The sequence below is a fragment of the Cottoperca gobio genome, chromosome 11 (assembly GCF_900634415.1).
Source record: "Cottoperca gobio chromosome 11, fCotGob3.1, whole genome shotgun sequence".
NCBI classification, from domain to species: Eukaryota; Metazoa; Chordata; class Actinopteri; order Perciformes; family Bovichtidae; genus Cottoperca; species Cottoperca gobio.
In genome coordinates, this window is record NC_041365.1 from 6,203,325 (window position 1) to 6,222,754 (window position 19,430).

The window sequence follows — 19,430 nt, forward strand, 5'->3', positions numbered from 1 at the left end:
GTGAAGCCACGCTGCCAGAGCTCTTCAGGCAGGACTGAAGGGTCCTCTGGTACGATGGCTCCAAGGAGTTGTAGAGAGCGTCGGTCTCCCCTGGGAAATGGTTCCTCAGACCCCAGTAGGCCCTGAGAGGAGCAGCAGGGCAGACAGAAACAGAGACGGGAGTGGACAGAGAAAAAGAGGAGGAGAGAGGAATCAAGGGATTTAGACAGGAGAAAGAGGGCAATGATATATTTCACACTACTTGTCTTACATATAATTAAATTCTCAGAAATGCCTGCTTGAGTCTTACTTGCGAGCCTCCACTCTGGCCTCTGAGTCTGCGTCTCCAAGTCCCTTTTTGATGCTCTCAACCAGAACTGCTGTGTGCCTGCAAGGGAGAGATGGAGAGTTACAAAAGGCGTGAAAACCAGTTAATGTGAATCATGCACAGTCATGTTTCTAAATATTTGAAGCATATTGAAATAAATCCTCACCTCTCCAGAGAGTGCGTTTGCCATTCCTGTAGCAGTAGGTCCAGGAAATCAAAACAGCGCCTGGAGACATATTTATGATCGTCATTATCACAAAACACATTACCTCAACAGCATCTTCATCAGCATTCTATTATTTTATAGTTGTTACTTATTTGAAACCTTCCAATTACAAAACTAGGCTTTTTATCACTGTGGTTTCGACATCAGTGTCTTTGTTAATCTCACCTTCTAACAGACACAGATTTAGATGTGCAGTGGCTGGTTATCAGGGGGATGAGCCTGGGGACGTGTGTGTGCTGCAGAGAGGAGAGGAAGCAGAGCGTGAAAAGATAGCGAGGGGGAAAATAATCCAATAAATCAGACTACAGCAGTAACACTGACCACGAAGAACCTCAACGAGACCGTTGAGAGAAGCGCGTTCGCAGAACTCACCCGTATGATGATGCGGATAGCCGCCACACCGGAGGAGGCCATGACTTTGGCACAGTTGGGGATGAGGTTGAACAGGACGGGAACGATAGCTTCCGCTCCATGGTCAAATTTGTTCCCCAGCAATGTTGAAAGGTGGCTACAAGGATACACAACAAGCACATGTTATAAACACAGAGCACAGTCCAAACTGCGATACATGTAGCAAATTATTATTGTAAAGAAGAATTATGCTCCTTGTGTGTTTCATCCCACAGTCTGTAAATAACGATTAATATTTAAAACCCCGCCTGTTGCTTTGACAACATCGCATGTTTTAGTGTGCTGTCATCTTAGAGATGGCTCGGCTGTGAAAAGGGCAATATAAAATAAAGATAATCTCTTAATTAATCTCCGGCGTGAATGCAAAATGTAGCTATTCAGTGGACTTTTCAATGCGGTATCGTGAAGCCTGTCAATCGATGCAATTCTTAATGAGATTTGTCCTCGATTTTTTTAATCAAACACTGAAGACGACTCCGCGCTCTCTTCAGCACACAACCTCTCGGCTGAGCGGACAGTATCTATATTAAATCACTCACGCCACAGTGATGCAGGCCTCTCGGACAACTTGTGAGCGCAGGTCTTTAGCGGACAGTTTGAAGGCTCCATCCAGTAGCCGAAGGTGCTGGTAGAAACAGTCGTAGCTGGTCGCGCCTGCCACCAACAGTGAGCGGACCTTCTTCATCTGTATATATATATATATATAAAAAAAACATTACAGACACAAACAATGACCATAGCAGTGTCAAAAAAGGTGATTTCATTAATATGACTGCAAAAAAGAACTGCGTTGAAGGTGAAAACACTGACAGCATTGGCTCTCTGGTCCCATTCGTGTTTGTCATCAGAGCAGATCTCACGGATCTTATTCAGGTTGTCTTCAAGATCCCTCGCTGAGTAAATCTGCATGGAGAAACAGTGAAGGGAAACAGAGCAGAGCAAAGAATATGAAGGACAGATATTAAAAGAAGGTCTGGCCTTGGGATTAATGTGTGACTGTGTGTAGTGTACCTGGACAGTAGGGACATCTGTGAAGGATTTAATGAAGTCCTCTTCATCAACTCCCCCGGCACTTTCCTTGGATACTAGAAAATCAGAGCAGAGTCAATTAATATACGTGTGTGTGCATTTATACCATAGCATGTCAGCCTTCAGCATTTAAGGGTTTCTGTGCTGGTTGCTGGTGCGCACGCACATGCACACTTAAGTCAGTGGGTGCAGCCTGTGTTTCTAATGGACTTCCTGGCAGTAATGGGCACGTCAATCATATTTCTTTGGGGGCTGGAATCTCTGTGGACTACAACTCATACAATTCCTCACTCGGGAGGCAGAGAGGAGGAAAGGAGACAAAGAAAGCAAAAAAAAAAAAAAAAAAAAAAGCGAGGAAGAGAGAACTCACGCCACAGTGATGCAGGCCTCTGAGAGAACTCCACAAGGATGAAAATATTAAATTTAGACTAGAGCGACTTTTGATTTATGCCAGAGGTCTCTTTCATCTGAATTTTGTATTCTAACTCCGTATGAAGCAGCGAGGCTTCTCACTGGTTTAAACAGACAACATCTCATCACTCTAATACTGCAAGTCTTGTTTCTTTCCATTGGCTCCCTGATTTAGAATTGATTTAGAAGTTTTTAATGATCACTTTTAAAGCACGTCTGGGTCGGGACCCAAGCACTTAGCAGGAATGTTGACCACATGTGTGCCAATCACAGCCTTTCTGGCCGCTCCAAAGTCGAAGATTAAATCTAAAGGTGATTAAAGGCTCACAGGCTCTTTTAAATTACTTCTTAAAACCCATTTCTATAGACTTGCTTGTTTTTATGTAATCTTTTATTCTTTACATTTTTTAATGTATTTTACCGTTCTTATCTTTCATCATCATTTGTCTTTTCTCTTCTCTGCTTCTACGTCTTCTGTATCGCTCATTTGGGCTTATTGTTGGGCTTTCTGTTGTCATATTGCCTTCTGGATCTCCTGCTTTGCTTTGTCTGTCCAATCATTTTCTGTCTGTCCACTACATTATTATATTAAGTGGTTAGAGGGAAGTCGTTCACTGTATGAGAAGAAGAGGCTGAAGGGAAGGTGTAAACATGGTGGAGGAGAGTGGGGTATAAACAGAGAGAAAGGCAGTAGAAATATATCCTTTCCTCCTTTTCCTTGGCTTTCATATCAAACTGTTCCTCTACATGTCCATGGCCCTTAGAGAGCTAAATAAAATGTATATAACCTAAAACTGTAACCAAAGCATTTTGCTACTGCTGACATGAATCAACACATTGTCCTTTGGGAGAAGCCATGCCCTGGTACTTCATCCTTTGGCTTTAGACTTTATTCTGCCACAGTGTGTACTGTACTGTCATCTAAATGCAAACACAGACGAATGGGCGACCCAATGAAAATGCTAACAGCTGCTCGAGCTTCGAGACAATGATTTAATATCACAACTCTGTGGCAAAGGTCAAGTCAGGTATTTTTCTTTTCACCACATTAAACTGAACAAAATCAAGGTTTTAAAAGCCGTTGTTCTGCGAGTGAAAAAATACCCAGCATGCCCTTGACTTCAGCCTCTAACAGCAGCTCCACGATCAATAAGACTGTAATGATCCAAGTGACAAGAGATCACACTCGTGTTTCCAACCAACAGAGCAACGTAGCAGGACTCAGACAGACTGCTTGCTTGTAAAACACTTACACCTACGAGTGCATGTGAGCAAGTACATGTTACACTGCTGACAAAGATACGTCAGCAGGCAGCAGGAAATTGACTGCATGGTCGTGGGAACATTCTCTTTCTTAGAGTATATAGAATAGAGAGAGGGAGAGAGGCGGGGAAAAATCAATACATGCAAAGAAGAAGCAAACCTAACAGTCTACAGCAGGAGGAAGAGGAGCAGGCTTTCTCAACGGAAAAGGATAAAGATATAATAATAATAATAATAATAATAATAACATTTCTGCAGGCCTGAGTCAACCACAGATATGAGACTTATAAGAATATCAGTTTTCTGAGGAGACACAGAGGGAGGGTACTACGACATCTTCTTACCTCCTTTCACTTCTTTAAACAGCATCAGTAGTCTTTCCCTATTCTGTTGCCTGCAGTAATAAACTGTCAAGAACCTTTTTACAGCAGGCTGCACCCACTTCCTGGAAAAATGTGACTTACACCCAATTGTCTCTGGTGTTCAAAAGATAAGCAGGTCAGATTTAGTTATATTATTTGACCTACATTTTTGCTGTCTCAATATAGAAATGTCCCTTTTCTTAAACAGATTATGTGTCTGCATTCATTGTGTGTTTAAATGTAAAGTAAGTTAAATACCAAGCTTGCCACCGGTTGCGCTGGGCCTGCGTGCGGCGGAGGACTCCGGCTTCTTGGGAACTTTTGGGACCCTGAATGCAGCCTGGGCTGAAGAACGATTCCCATCCACGCTGTCATCATCTTCAAAACTACGATCTGCAAGGAGAGGATGGAGAGAAAAAGTGTTAGCATCCACAAAAGTATCGTGCAAACTTTGTTGCAAAGGTTGTTATTGAGTAAAGTCCAGAGTATACAGAGGAAGGATTATTACTGATCTTACACTATATTGCAAATCATTATCATCAGACACAGATAATTACTAGTTCAAACACAGAGGGACAATTATATTTATTCACAACCAATCTTGTAGAGGTCATTATAAACAATCAGCAAATGAAGAATCACAATAGACGATACACATACGACAATTACTATGTTGAAATCTGGTTTCTGAAATTATTCACAACCTCGGGTCATGAAACATTTCAAATCACCTTTTATTTGACCCTTTTATGTTGTGCATAAAAAGCTCATTTGAAGACACCAAAGTTAGAATGAAAAGTAAAGACGAAAGGCAAAGAACAGAGGAGGTTGTCGTCTATAGAGCGCTTCGTCGGGAATCACTAAATCAATACTAATTACACCAGTGGTAAGAAAAAAGCAAACACACACACACATATATACATATATATATATATACATACATATACATATATATATATATACATACATATATACATATATATATATACATACATACATACATACATACATACATACACATATATATATATATACATATATATATATATATATATACATATATACATATATATATATATATATATATATATATATATATATATATATATATATATACATATACATATACATATACACATACATATATATATATATACACACACACACACACACACACACACACACACACACACACATATATATATGATCACTTCTTAGGGCCAATGACTAAGATGTCCACCCGAGCAACCAGTGACTGGCAGAACTATCTGTAGCATCAATCTGCGTGCGAACAGAAATGAAGCTAGCCAGAAAGCTAGCATTGAAACTTGAGACACGCTTGCAACAATAGTGCAGCATTTTGAACGTGCATCTACCAGCCAAACACTCCAGGAAGACAATGTGTGAGGACACAGACACACACACACACACACACACACACAGTCAACTGTGGAGATGAAACTGTTGGCATAGGAATGCAGTTGCGCTCCGGTCGCTCTGACAACCAGCCGTTCATGAAATGCGCCATAGCCACCACCCTACACCTTGAAATCATACATCAAACTTACCTACACACACACACACACACACACACACAGTCGACATGAAAATCAATAAACAGGCAGGCGTGTGTGTACACACAAGACACATGTTCACAGTGATTGCAGAGCCTACAGTGTCAAGCTCGGTAAATGTTAAAGAAGCAGACATAAACATGCTTTTCCATGAAACAACATTTAGCGCACACACACAGTAATCGACACACACACACACCCAGGTCCATCACTGCACTCACAGTCACAGATCCGCTGGCAGATAAGACGCCTCATGCTTCTGGGAGGGCGTGGTATCGGGGTCCCCCCCTCTTCTCCAAGCCGTACCCAAAGAGACACATACACACACCTCAAACACACTTCATAGGGGGGCTAAAGCTGCACACACACCTCACACCGCTGTCCGTAAACCCCTCCTCACATACAAGTGCCGGCATTTTCTTTCCCTCTCTCTCCTATCTTCTAACCCTCCCTCTCCCTCTCTCGCTCCCAGCATCTCTCCTCCTTCCCTCAGCAGCCTCACAACCAATCAGACAAGAGGTGACATCATATTGTTGCAGCCAGTGCCGAGGCAGGACTATGAGTGTGTGTGTGTGATGGGAGTGAAAGGGAGAGACACACACACACACACAGAGACACCCCAGGAATATTAACAGGGCTTCTCGGTGTCCCTGCCAGACCAGCTAACCTAAACTCATTACCATTGACAACACACACTCTCCAGCCTCTCTCTCCCACACACACACACACACACACACACACACAACATTGTCAACAACCTCTTAACACACTTGTTATGTTGCTACATTTACCTATGAGACAAGAAACACATTTTTCTATTCACTCACTCCCTCTTCACATACACAAAAGAACAAAAGGATGATGGAGCAATGATCAAAGGAGATTGAGAGGGGGGGTGAAGGGGGGAGACCACACCCCTCCACCTGAGGCCCTGACCTTCCCTTTCACACACAGGCACGCACACACAATAACAGTGTTTTCGGTTGTTTTGATTGTGTAGTTGAGGACACTGGATTTGAAATGAAACAATGAGTATGAGGTTAAAGTGGCAACTGGCAGCTTTAATTTGAGGGTGTTTGCTTCCACATCAGATGAGCAGCGTTCATACAAATCTACTGTTATCATATCAAACGTTGGCTTCTTCGGGTCTCTTGCAATTCTCTCTGCTATGTTTCCCCTGACTTTAAAACTAACCATCATCCATCCCCTCTGCAGTGAAACTTCTAAATGATCAATAGGCATCTTTTTCATTTAGAGTTCATTTCTACATTTCCTTGGTGTAGTTGTTTGCATGTTGTTGTTGTATGATACCGTATTTCTCTCTGTAGCTGCTCATAACTAATTGCACCTTAGTGGGATTAATAACGTTGTTTTGAATTTGAATCTTTCCTGTGAGACACACACACACACACACACACACACAATTATTTTATGTAAAGTTATATTTGATAGATGTTTGGTTCTTCAATGTTAGTTTTCAATTGGCATTAGAACTGAAATGATCAGTCGATTGATAACTATTTTAGATTAATCGTTAAAGTAATATTCATGCAAAGAAGGCACATTTGTTTTGTGCCTCTCAAATAAGGAGATTTCCGGTTTTATATCATTCTGAATATCTTAGGGTTTTGGAATAACAAAACAAGACCTCTTTCGAAACTGGGACATTTTCTACAATTTTCTTACATTTTATGGACCAAACGATTAATCTAGCAAATGATCATCAGATTATTTCGATAATGACAATAACCCTAACCGGCATGTAATCGCACATTATCTTGAAAACCTGGGTTCTAAATAATGTCTATGGGTTAAGAGGACTACAAGATAATAAGAATAATAAACACCATTATGAGAGAGGTTCCTGCATGCGTAAAATGCATGCAGAGGAAAATACAATTAGGTTTATGTTAAGATTTGAGTACAAACCCACTAACAGAACTGAATGAATTTGCAGTATCAGATATCAGTTTAGTGAGTTTAATTGCCATCTAACAAACCCCATGAGTCCATTAGCAATACTCGGTCATGCATCGAGGGTCTTAGCATTGATTAGTATCACTGTTGGCAGGATTAGCATCTCCTGCTTTCGTCCCACGAGAGTAAAGGTCTCTGGGTGAGCAAGGGCAGAGCATAGACACTGGAGATATAGAGAAAGAGGGGGGGGGGCACAGAGAGAGGGGGGGAACAGAGAGAGAGACACACACAAAGAGAGAGAGAGAGAGACAGACAGACAGAGAGAGAGAGAGAGAGAGAGAGAGAGAGAGACAGAGAGAGAGACATAGATAGATAGAGAGACACAAAGAGAGAGACAGAGAGAGAGACAGAGACAGAGAGAGAGAGACAGAGAGAGACACAAAGAGAGAGAGAAAGAGAGACAGAGAGAGAGAGACACAAAGAGAGAGAGAGAGAGAGAGAGAGAGAGAGAGAGAGAGACAGAGAGAGACACAAAGAGAGAGAGAAAGAGAGACAGAGAGAGAGACACAAAGAGAGAGAGAGACAGAGAGAGAGAGAGACAGAGACAGAGAGACACACAAAGAGACAGAGAGAGAGAGACAGAGAGAGATAGACAGAGAGACAGAGACAGAGAGACAGAGACAGAGAGAGAGAGAGACAGAGAGAGAGACAGAGACAGAGAGAGAGACACACACACAAAGAGAGAGAGAGAGAGAGAGAGAGAGAGAGAGAGAGAGAGACACACACAAAGAGAGAGAGAGAGAGAGAGAGACACACACAAAGAGAGAGAGAGAGAGAGCGAGAGAGAGACATACACAAAAAGAGAGAGAGACAGAGAGAGAGAGAGACAGAGAGAGACAGAGAGAGAGACAGAGACAGAGAGAGAGACAGAGAGAGAGACACAAAGAGAGAGAGACAGAGAGAGAGAGAGAGAGAGAGAGAGAGAGAGAGAGAGACAGAGACAGAGAGAGAGAGAGAGACAGAGAGAGAGACACAAAGAGAGAGAGACAGAGAGAGAGAGAGAGAGAGACAGACAGAGAGAGACAGAGAGACAGAGAGAGAGACACAAAGAGAGAGAGACAGAGAGAGAGAGAGAGAGACACAAAGAGAGAGAGAGAGAGAGAGAGAGAGAGAGAGACAGAGAGAGAGAGACAAAGAGAGAGAGACAGAGAGAGAGACAGAGAGAGAGACAGAGAGAGACAGAGATAGAGACACAAAGAGAGAGAGAGAGAGAGAGACAGAGAGAGAGACAGAGAGAGACAGAGAGAGAGACAGAGAGAGAGAGAGAGAGACAGAGAGAGAGAGAGAGAGAGACAGAGAGAGACAGAGAGAGAGAGAGACAGAGAGAGAGAGAGAGAGAGACAGAGAGAGAGAGAGAGAGACAGAGGGGGGGACAGAGAGCAGACGGCACACATGCTGTTGCCATGGCGACCTGTGCAGACCAGCTTCTCAAATGAATAGAGCAGCAAACAGGGGACAAAAAGATGTTCAGTAATCCCGCTTGCGCACATACAAATATCCAATTTAGTTTAATCAACAGTTGGATTCACTGTTTTCTTCACTGACTTAATGTCAGTTTATTAAATTAGGATGGATTCTGGTTCTGGAGGAAAGGCTCCTCCAGCTGCGTCAGTGCCTCTAAGGATACACCACACGTTGCCAAATAATATGGCACAACATGCAAACAACAAGTCAATACACACATACAGACACAGTGAGCGATATCAGCTCCACCATGTACCAGGCAGCGTTGCCGTGGAAACTCCAGGCCGAGATTACCCTCCTCCTCCTCCTCCTCCTCCTCTCCATTTCAGAAGAAGAGTCAAAAAGAGGAGTGAAACATAGAGAGGCTTAAATATAAAGATCTGATCGGGTCCGTAATCAATCAGTGGTCACATGAAAGCAGGGCTTCAGAACAACCTTTCCACTGGTGGAAACTGAGAAGGTTGGTAGCACCAGAACATCATCGGGTCACGCCCTTTTTTTTTTTGGTACAGCATGGTATTAATCAACACTGGCTCAGTCGATCTCCACGTCTATAGACTGCAAAAAATAATTGAACACAGTAACAGATTACTGGATTGTTTCTTTAAGTTTCACATTGCTACGTACCTGGGCACGAGGGCACCAATGATAATGATTATCATTCCCTTGCATGAATGTGACCACGTGAACTTTTAACTCGCATCCATTTTGGTCGAAGTCTGGAGCCCTGTTGAGTTTTTAACAGCCAAAAAAAATAAAAATCTAAGCAGGGAGAGATGGGTTTTTTTCTTTTTTTGTAGTACGGCCAAAGATCGAGAGCGAGAGGACGACATGCGCAAAGGTCAGATTCAAACCCGGCGGCTGCTAAGGACTCAGCCTTAGTACACGAGGCGCCCGCTCTACCAGGTGAGTTATAGGGACTGATAGAAGGAAAGAGGAAGACTAAGTGAAACGTGCAGCTCTGATCACAGTCTTGCAAAAGTCATGTAGAGATCAAATCACAGATCTGTGAACATAAGCAAATATTCAGTTGCGACCACATGGTGGCAGCACCGGCTCTGTTCTGAACCAAATTATTGCTACGAGTCCAACAAAAACACAGAGGGACGCTGCATCCCACTTTATTATAGACAGGAAAGAGAAGCTTGTGTGTCCGAGCTATAATTACACAGAATACAATCTTTCCCAGCTCAACAGTAGCGATTCAATCATGAGATCAAGTTTGTATTTAATGCTGAATGTTTGTGACATGCTGCATACCAACAACTGTTGAACTTGAATATGATGCTTTTGTTTGGGTACTGAATTAAAAATGTAGCCGATCATTCAGTAAAGCAACACTACATATGTTGATATTTAGGACCAATCAACGAAGTTCAAAAGGTGGCATGCAACATTTAATTAAAAAGACTGCAGCAAAAAGCCGACACAACTCTTCTGTTAGAATAAACCTTATTCCTATTCGATGCAAACCTTTCTTAACCCCAGTGACAGAGAGTGAAACAATGTCCAGTCAGTCAGCTGTTAAAGCACTGAGACATTTTACCAGCTCATGTATACAACACGTATTACAGCTGAAAATCTCAACATGCGACAGAGAGAATAACCAGACATCTTCTGAGGAATTAGACTTATTACACAGAGAGCCGGTGTTCGTGCTGATCTTCTGTAATCTGCAGGGGAACAGGCATAGTCAAATATTCTCGCTCAGAACCATGTGACAGTGTGCAGAGTCCGATTAAAAATATGACACACACAGAACATGAGAAGCACTGCAACAACTGGGACAAAAGCTGTTAAAAAGCTCATGACTGCATCAGCTCCAAAGTAAGCTAGAAGAGGTATGTGTGTCAACAGAAAACTAGAATATGAAACCCACAGCTATGTCTGCAGAAAGCTACCGAGTCCAAAAGTGTATAGCCATGTAGAAGAAAAAGTACTATTCCTATCTTTACAGTATTAGTTTTACATAATTAGAATTATTAGTAGGGAAATTGTTTCTGCGGCAAAGGAGCATGAATCTGTGATATAGTGAAGAAGTGAACTAATTTGACTGCTAAATAATAAGTATAAAGCAGAGATATAAAAAGGCTTTAATTTTATAGGAGAAATGTGTTTTATACTTTCAAAAATAAGCTCTGTTAGGTTTTGCATTGATATGTTGAGCAGATGTTTTAACTTTCAGCCACCCGTTTGTTTCTGGGACGGAGAAATGACAGAGAAAATGGGGAGGGAAGAGAGAGTGAGAGACACAGTTCAGGCCTGGAGTCTCTACGAGGAGACAGGCTGCTCCATTTCCAGCCGAGCCCAGAGAAGAATTAGCTTAAATGAAAACACGCACAGGCTCGCGCGCACACACACACACACACACACACACACACACACACACACACACACACACACACACACACACACACACATAATTTGAGTCCCAATTCCAAGTCGGGAAGATGGGATAAAGCATAATATTCAGAGGAAAGCTTTGCCATGGCAACCAGCCTAGCCAGGAAACGGGGTCATGGTTTCCTTTGCAGAGCTGAAGATGCACTGGAGCAGAATGAGTCTGCGAGAGAGAGCGAGTGTGTTTGTGTGTGTGTGTGTGTGTCAGTCCCTGTCAACACTGACTAGGCTATGCAAGCAATGAAAGCTGCTACTGATTTTTGCAAGGCACCAAATATCTCGGGGCTTGAATTTGTGTAGGTTTTTGTGTGTTTTTTGAATTCCCACAAGCACATTTGTAGACGGGACCAAATAACATTAAGTAAGGCGCCAGTGGCACAGACATATTTCACTTTCTCACACAAGGCCTGAAACAAGCTTAATTCCTCTATATACACAATCACACAGAAGAGGAGGTACACAAATAAACAATCATCAATTACAATAGGTAACTGATTGTTAACTAGTTTTATTTTGGTTCAGCTTTAATATGTTAATCTGTGTCGGCGGTCAGTTATCTCGTCTTGGCGGGTAGTTTTGCGTCTGCATTCTTGTTCTTCTTTTCGATGCAATTTTTTATTATTTTTAATATAACGTTATGATATTTCTGTTCCTTTTTTTATTCAAGCGTTACCTGAAGATGTCTTGTAATTCCTTTGGTGATGGACTAAATGTAACTAAATACGCTACTTTTATTAGACGGCAATTACAAAAGTAATATCCCTCTGTTTGTTTACAACTGTACTGCCATACTAGATGACGTTAAGTGGCACTATGTGAAATTCTTAGAGGAGTTGTTTTCAAAAAGCGACATAAAAATTCTCTCAGCCCTGTAAATTATGTTTCATCTAAATTTAACATCTATTGAAGCAAATGCTTGTTTCTTCTGTCACTCAGGTAGATATTTTTGGTCTAATGTGGGAGGAAACCCACTCTTCAAGGCTGCAGTCAAGACGAGAAGACCTTTTCTTACCAATGACTATTTGTTCATAATTAACATCAATCATCTGTCCACTGGCTTGTATCTAATCCTGGACAGTGTTAGAAACGGAAATGCTGCCAACACACACATGACCCAATGTTTCTGCAACACAAAGAGTTGAAGTGGGAGAGAAAAAGGCAGAGAATGAAAGTCACAGTGTTATTATTATTTTCAGGTTGGTTTAGGTAGCTACGGTGCGTACTGTCCCATGTAATATGTCCCATCTCTCTCTCTCGTTCTCATTAAAAAAAAAAAAATGAAAGAGAAAGAACAATGAAATCGCTAGGATACACACACACTTTTGTTGCACATGTACTGTATATCCAGCCACATGCACACAAACACAGTACGACATGACGGAGACGTTTTAGGACAACCCGACTTTCCCTTTCACAAACGCACACATGCAGATGTAGCCCATGTGAGCGGAGCACTAGGGGTTAAAGTGCTTGGAGTTTAAGCTGATTTCAATCTAAAACCATATGCTGACAAGCCTTTGTCGGAGTGCCAACAACCATAGCCAGATGAGATTAAACACACACACACACACACACACACACACAAACTTACCATCGTCATCATCCCCAACTGCCATGGTTAAAGTGCGTTATGGATAGAAACTTCCTGTTTGTCTTTGTCGGTATTCGCTCCTCTCCCTCTGTTCTCCTCCTTTGTTTACTCCTCTATCTCCTTTTCTCTTGTTTGTTCAATCTCTCTCTGTCTCTGTCATGATGAATCAGGGAGAGGCAGTGATAGGCACAGCGCTGTGACTCGCCTACTGCGAGAGATCTCTGTCAGCGTCCTCCCTCAATCCTTTGCCCCCCACCCGCCTCCACCCCTCTCCTGTTCTCTCAGTAACAGCTGCCTCAAACCCTGTAGCGTAAACGCCAAGAGCTGGCCTAAAAGAGATGCGGGGAAAGGGCAAGTAAGAACGAGTTTGTGTGTATACGTGTTTTAGCGGTGCATCCTGTACTCAGGTTGAACTCTTGGTAGCTCATGATGACCTTCAGCTACCCTTTTTGGTAGATTTCACGCCACAAATAGAGTCGAATGTGAGCCTCGGGCTGATCAGTGTTACTTGGCGAGTGCCAAACATGAGATCAGAAGGCAGGAACAAGTTGGGGAAACTAACAGACTCCAATAGTATTTGTTTACTCAACAAAAAGATTTGCTTTGTACGAGTCAACTCAGTATTGTTATGGAGTACACACGTACACACACACACACACACACACACACACACACACACACACACACACACACACACACACACACACACACACACACACACACACACACACACACACACACACACACACACACACACACACTTTTGAAACTAGAAGCTGAAACCATTTGTTGATTTGACAGAAAGTGAATCTGCAAAATGACTTTAATTCATCATCAAAATAGACTTTTCTGTTGATCAACTAATCGACCATCATTTCAGCACTACCATTTAATTTCTTTAATTTTGTACTGTTGGTCAAATCAAAAACAACTAATGTGAAGAAGAAACTGTGATGTTCACATGTTGTAGACCAAATCAAGAAAACAATTAGCAGATTAATTGAGAATGAAAAAAAGTTATTAATCGCAGCCCATCTAGGCAGGGGTGAGAATGTACCAACACATTTCCATTTGTGGGACTCAACCAACTGTTACATGACAAACTACAAAATAAAGAAGCTTAAGTACACTTGAGGTGGCAGCCAAGAGGCAACAGCATGCAGCCAAAGTTCCTTCGGGTCATAGGGTCAGATTGTGAAGAGTTTTTAAAAAAGGAGCTACCTAAAGAAGCAGTGGTTGACACAAAACCAGAGGGTCAGCGGCCCCATTAGTATGTGGTTGTTAAGTGGTTTGTTAACTGCTTTCTAAGCTGTTTCAAGCGAGCATGGAGGGCTGAGTGCTGCAGGTGAAGAGTAGAGTTGTTTGTATATCAGGTATGAAGGAATGGTTGTGCATCAAGCAGCACCACTACATGTTTTGTTGGCCATTTATACCAGTTCTTTTATAGACGCTTCACTAGACTGATGCAAAGACTTACTCCTATTATATTTCTCCTTCCATTATAAATGAAACAGTTATAGTCCAAAAATAGTCTTAAAAAATATTACATGTAGATTATAACAAGCAAAGGACATAACAAAATACAACAGAGTAATCACTTGATCATAACAACTATATAATCATGGGCCCAAAAACAAAACCTTGCTTTAAACCCTAGGGAGGTAGGAGTTAAAAGTAGCACTCCCTCCATCCCTCTGCAGCCACCAGAGACGGCATCATGGCAACAACACCAACCACACGCCCTGAGCTACGTCTCTCCCTATGACTTCTCTCTCCAAGTAAACAGACTGCAACAGCCGACCAGGCACCAACCGCTGCTGTCGTTCTTCGACATATAGAGACTATGACAGGGCAGCCTAAAGGTACAAACAGCCAATGACAGGCTAACAGACCTAACCAACCTCACAGGAGAGATGTTCCAGTAACATCTTTTCTATCCAGATACCTATATCTGAACTTCCGTATCAACATTATTTATAATAATATACAAATATTATTTATAATAATATACAAATATTATTTATAATAATATACAAATATTATTTATAATAATATACAAATATTATTTATAATAATATACAAATATTATTTATAATAATATACAAATATTATTTATAATAATATACAAATATTATTTATAATAATATACAAATATTATTTATAATAATATACATGTATTTTTTAAACACACACACACACCCTAAACCATTAATCCTGTTAATTCCTCTTACAGGAGCACATGGCGACAAAAAGACACAACCACAAGAGCACATGCAGATAGACACGCACAAGGAAGCACCCACACACACACACTTTTCAAATGCACACCCAATACCTGACAGCAGTAAAAATCATCTTGACAACATGACTAAACTTGGTGGCTCTCAGAGGCCAATACAACTGTGGCAAAATAGATGAGAGAATGCACTGACCGTGACTCGGGCTGAGAGCCATGTTGCCCGAATTCAAGGCTTCATCAAAACGAGAGAATAACGTCTGTAACCTGGAGAGAGAAAGAGAGAGAAGAAGAAATGTTACAGCAAAACATACACAACGTAGCTAATGAAATGACTATCTTTGTAGAATTGGATTAGTGCTGGGCGATATGGCCAAATTCTTCTATACCAATGTAGATCATTTCATATCTCGATAACATATTGCATGTTTTCTTGTGAACATAACAGTTTCAACTGAAATTATAGGTAAAAAATATATACATATGTCCAGCTATACACTGACAGTGTTCACATGAATTCACACAAATACAGAGTAATTGGATTAAGACAATAATTAGATTTACAGTTTAGAGTTGGTATGCTCTTATTATCAATTTAGACGACGCAACTGTTTATCACGATACATCGATATACGATTTTATCACGATAGGATTACATTGGAAATTTAAATCGCCCAGCCTTAAATAGTAATAATCAAAATGAGACTGAATTAAGAAAACTAAAACGCAATCATCTTCGTTGACAGGATCATGACAAAGAAATACACACACAGATGCATGCGCACACGCACATACAGTTTTGACCTAGAGACAGCCAGGCAAGGTGCTGTGAATCCCAAGTGAAAGTATCGTCAGCAGCAACATGTGGAGCAGCCCGCCCGCCTGTCTGTCTGTCTGAGTGGGTGGGTGGGTGTGTCCAGTCACACTCATGAAGCTGCAGCAGCAACTTGACAAGAGTCCTTCCGACATCCTGCTCAGCACCAAACGCATAACAAACCAATACAATCCCAAGCCAGATATTCTCAGTCACGTGCTGCACAGGTGAGACTGTCTGCATGTTAATAAGAGATATCTCAATCACAGACAAGTCCAGCGAAAATAACATCTATGCACAAATAATAGCCTCTGACATTTCCTGCACACTGAGCAGTGTCGATTCACATGTGCTACACATAACCGGTATGAAGATAACACAGACACAGCGTCCAGTAACATGCCTTAATGTCTCCTTGGATGTGAGCACACAAGAATGAGAGTCATACACACCGTCCTCTGTCTGTCTGTCTTTTGGTGTTTGGTCGACGGTCCACAACTACAAGACAGCTTAGCAGCTCCTGATGAGTGACAATTAATGTTGCAAGGTGCTCCTCTGGTGTGCACTGTTCTCACGTGGTTCCTTTTCTTTCATTAGGAATCTTATTTGCCCATTAGGTTCAGAAATAGCCCAGCCTTTAGTCTTCTATACTCATTTGCTTCAGTATTTCCCAGTGGACTGATTAATAGGTTGCTGCGCAATGTAGCATTAGCTCCCATGCTAGTGACATACTCCGGTCCTTGGCTTCCCTCAGCTCTTTGTATCCAACATGGTGCAGTGGCTCCGAGAGGGGAGGGAGGGTGGAAGACAGGAGGAGGGAGGAACGGCGTGAGAGAGAGAAGGAGCCAAAAAAAATGAAAGACCAAAGCATGCTACGGGCATACGACAAAGCACCACCTACTATATGATGAGCAAACACACCCACTGAGAAATCTCCACAGTGGTACAAAGAGTTAAATATCAGCCAGGGTCTTTGTGTGCATGCGTGTGTCAGAGACGGACAAATGGGCCAGCTTGTGTGACAGGCAGGGAAGAGATTCAGTTACCCTTTACATAACCTCCCTCCCATACCCAGACACACACACACACACATATATATGCACTCGCCAGAGGGGGAGGGGCTGTACAGCTAGCGGCAGACAGAAAGCAAGGTTAATCCTCCCCCTTCTATGTCTCTCCTTCTCACCCCACTTGCCTCCCCTCCCTTCTATTCCTCCCTCTTCACACCTCTTTATTCCAGGATCCCATCTTCACACTGCTGCACCTTTTACACTGAGCTCTCGATCTGTAGTGGACACAGATTGACTGTCGTCGGAAAAGGGTCGACTCAACTCCAGCAGAGATGACCCACACCTTTCAGCTAGCTCATGTCCCTCTAGAACTAGAAATGTGTGCATGAAGCGGGTCTACTGAATGCTCACTCAAGCAGCATTTGACCTACTAATAGGAGATAGTTGTCACTACTGTTAACAGGGACTCAAATCTAGAACAGGACTGCATTACAAATCACTGCTAAACCTTAGAGATACACACACTTACAGTACATTAAAGAAATACTGACATCAATTTACATTTTAGTTTGTTTAGTCATTTAACAACAGCACTGATTGATAAAGCTGCCATCTGTAGCAGAAACACACACAAACTAATTCAGGTAATGTCTGACCCCCATTTAATGCAGGATGAGCTGGGTCGAACAGCCAGGTCACATAATTCGCGCTGACCCATTCCTACTGACGGCCAAAGCTGATTTAACCCTTGTCACTGTTGATCAAAGAGGGGTTATCAGGTTCACTGTAGGATGAGTGATCTCATCCGACACTGGCTAACATACTCAGTGCTGCACACTGATCAGATTAACTGACCTGTCTGAGACCCCTTTTAAGGAGGAACATCATTTGGGGTAATAACATTCCTTATCAGTTAACTGACACCCGTTGTAAACTAAATATTTTAATGTTGATTATCAAGCTTTAGGGGGAAATCTTTAAAAAAGGCTTGCAACACAGCTGAGGAGCTGAAAGGACGGGGTCTGACCAAACTGATCGACTGTAGACATTCACTCAACAACAATAGTTTTCATACAGGCCCCACAGCAAGAAATTGCCATTAATTTTTACTTATTGATCGATGTATTTTATTCTCCCACCCGCTATAGTGGGCAATGACAGATTATGCCAGAGAGTGAAACCGGTAAACTTGCAGCCACAGTCGGAGGGTAGAAAAAACATGGAGTGTGTCGGATTGACCTTTAGATTTTACTGACCTGCATTAGAAATGTTATTATAGTCACAGCCTCCCATCAGTAATGTAAACTACTTCTCATATAAACAAAATAAACACATTTTGTGTGTGATTGAATACTGTAGGCCTGGATACAAGTTTTTTATTAAATGGTCGAGAGAGAGAGAGAGAAACTAAACTAAAATCTAAAACATCCCTTAGAAAAGTATTGATAGTGCATGTTTCACAAACTGCTATAATCCACACATGTCAAGGATTTTACACAGGCTAACCTTGTCTTGGGAAACATGGGTGTAAATAAAAGGCAGTCCTCAGGTCAACCCTTTCTCTCCATTATCTGATGTCAGCTCTACAGGACTGATATGTGATCTGGTAAGCAAGACCCTGGCTGCAGGCCTGTATTTCACCCTGCAGCCATATACTGACATAAACACACAACCTCCACTTTGCCTTCTTACAGTTCTCCAATATAAACAATAAATACAGGAACAAAAAAAGATTCATACCAAAATGTATGCATATTTTGAAGAATTTCATATCATTTGTACACTACATCTACAGAAGATATAGTGTACATAGTGTACTGCATCTGTGAGACCTCTACACATAACAGACACACACCAGTCTGTCTAAATCCCACACACACACACACACAGCGTGTTTACACTGGAGACAAACAGGCTTAATATGCGCAACACATGACACATGGCCACGGCCAGCATTCACAGACGCAAGACTCATACTGAGCAGTCAGCACACAACACTGGCTGCTGCTCACATCTCACACAGGGGGCGAGGGGGTCACTGTGCGCTTAGAATAACCCTCAACCCAGCACATGTAACCAGGACGACCAAAGGACGAAAACACTCAATGGATCTCTTCAGATGACACACACACACACACACACACTCTCTCCAATTTTTCCTGTTACTCCACCCAACGCCTTTGTACCCCATCGGCCCCCTCCCACCCTCCTCCCCCAGTCAGTCAGCATTGTGCTCTGGATGAAAGTACCTCTCTGTGTGTGTGAGGGGCAGAGTGGTGCATGGTGTGGCCTGGGACAGACTGAGTGCCAAAGCCACGGGACCCACAGACCCTCCACACAACTCATCCCCCTACT

General features: G+C 42.1%; 1 protein-coding gene across 1 annotated transcript in view; it reads right to left on the reverse strand.

Moving 5' to 3' along the window:
- clasp2 (cytoplasmic linker associated protein 2) overlaps positions 1-19,430 on the reverse strand; it is a 60,864-nt gene that overhangs the window by 24,421 nt on the left and 17,013 nt on the right. The window contains 10 exon segments of the mRNA XM_029443126.1: positions 1-122; positions 290-367; positions 474-533; positions 699-769; positions 906-1,041; positions 1,484-1,629; positions 1,755-1,847; positions 1,956-2,029; positions 4,268-4,402; positions 15,448-15,518. The exon segment at positions 1-122 is cut by the window's left edge and continues 46 nt beyond it. Of these exon segments, the coding sequence (XP_029298986.1) occupies positions 1-122; positions 290-367; positions 474-533; positions 699-769; positions 906-1,041; positions 1,484-1,629; positions 1,755-1,847; positions 1,956-2,029; positions 4,268-4,402; positions 15,448-15,518 (986 nt within the window).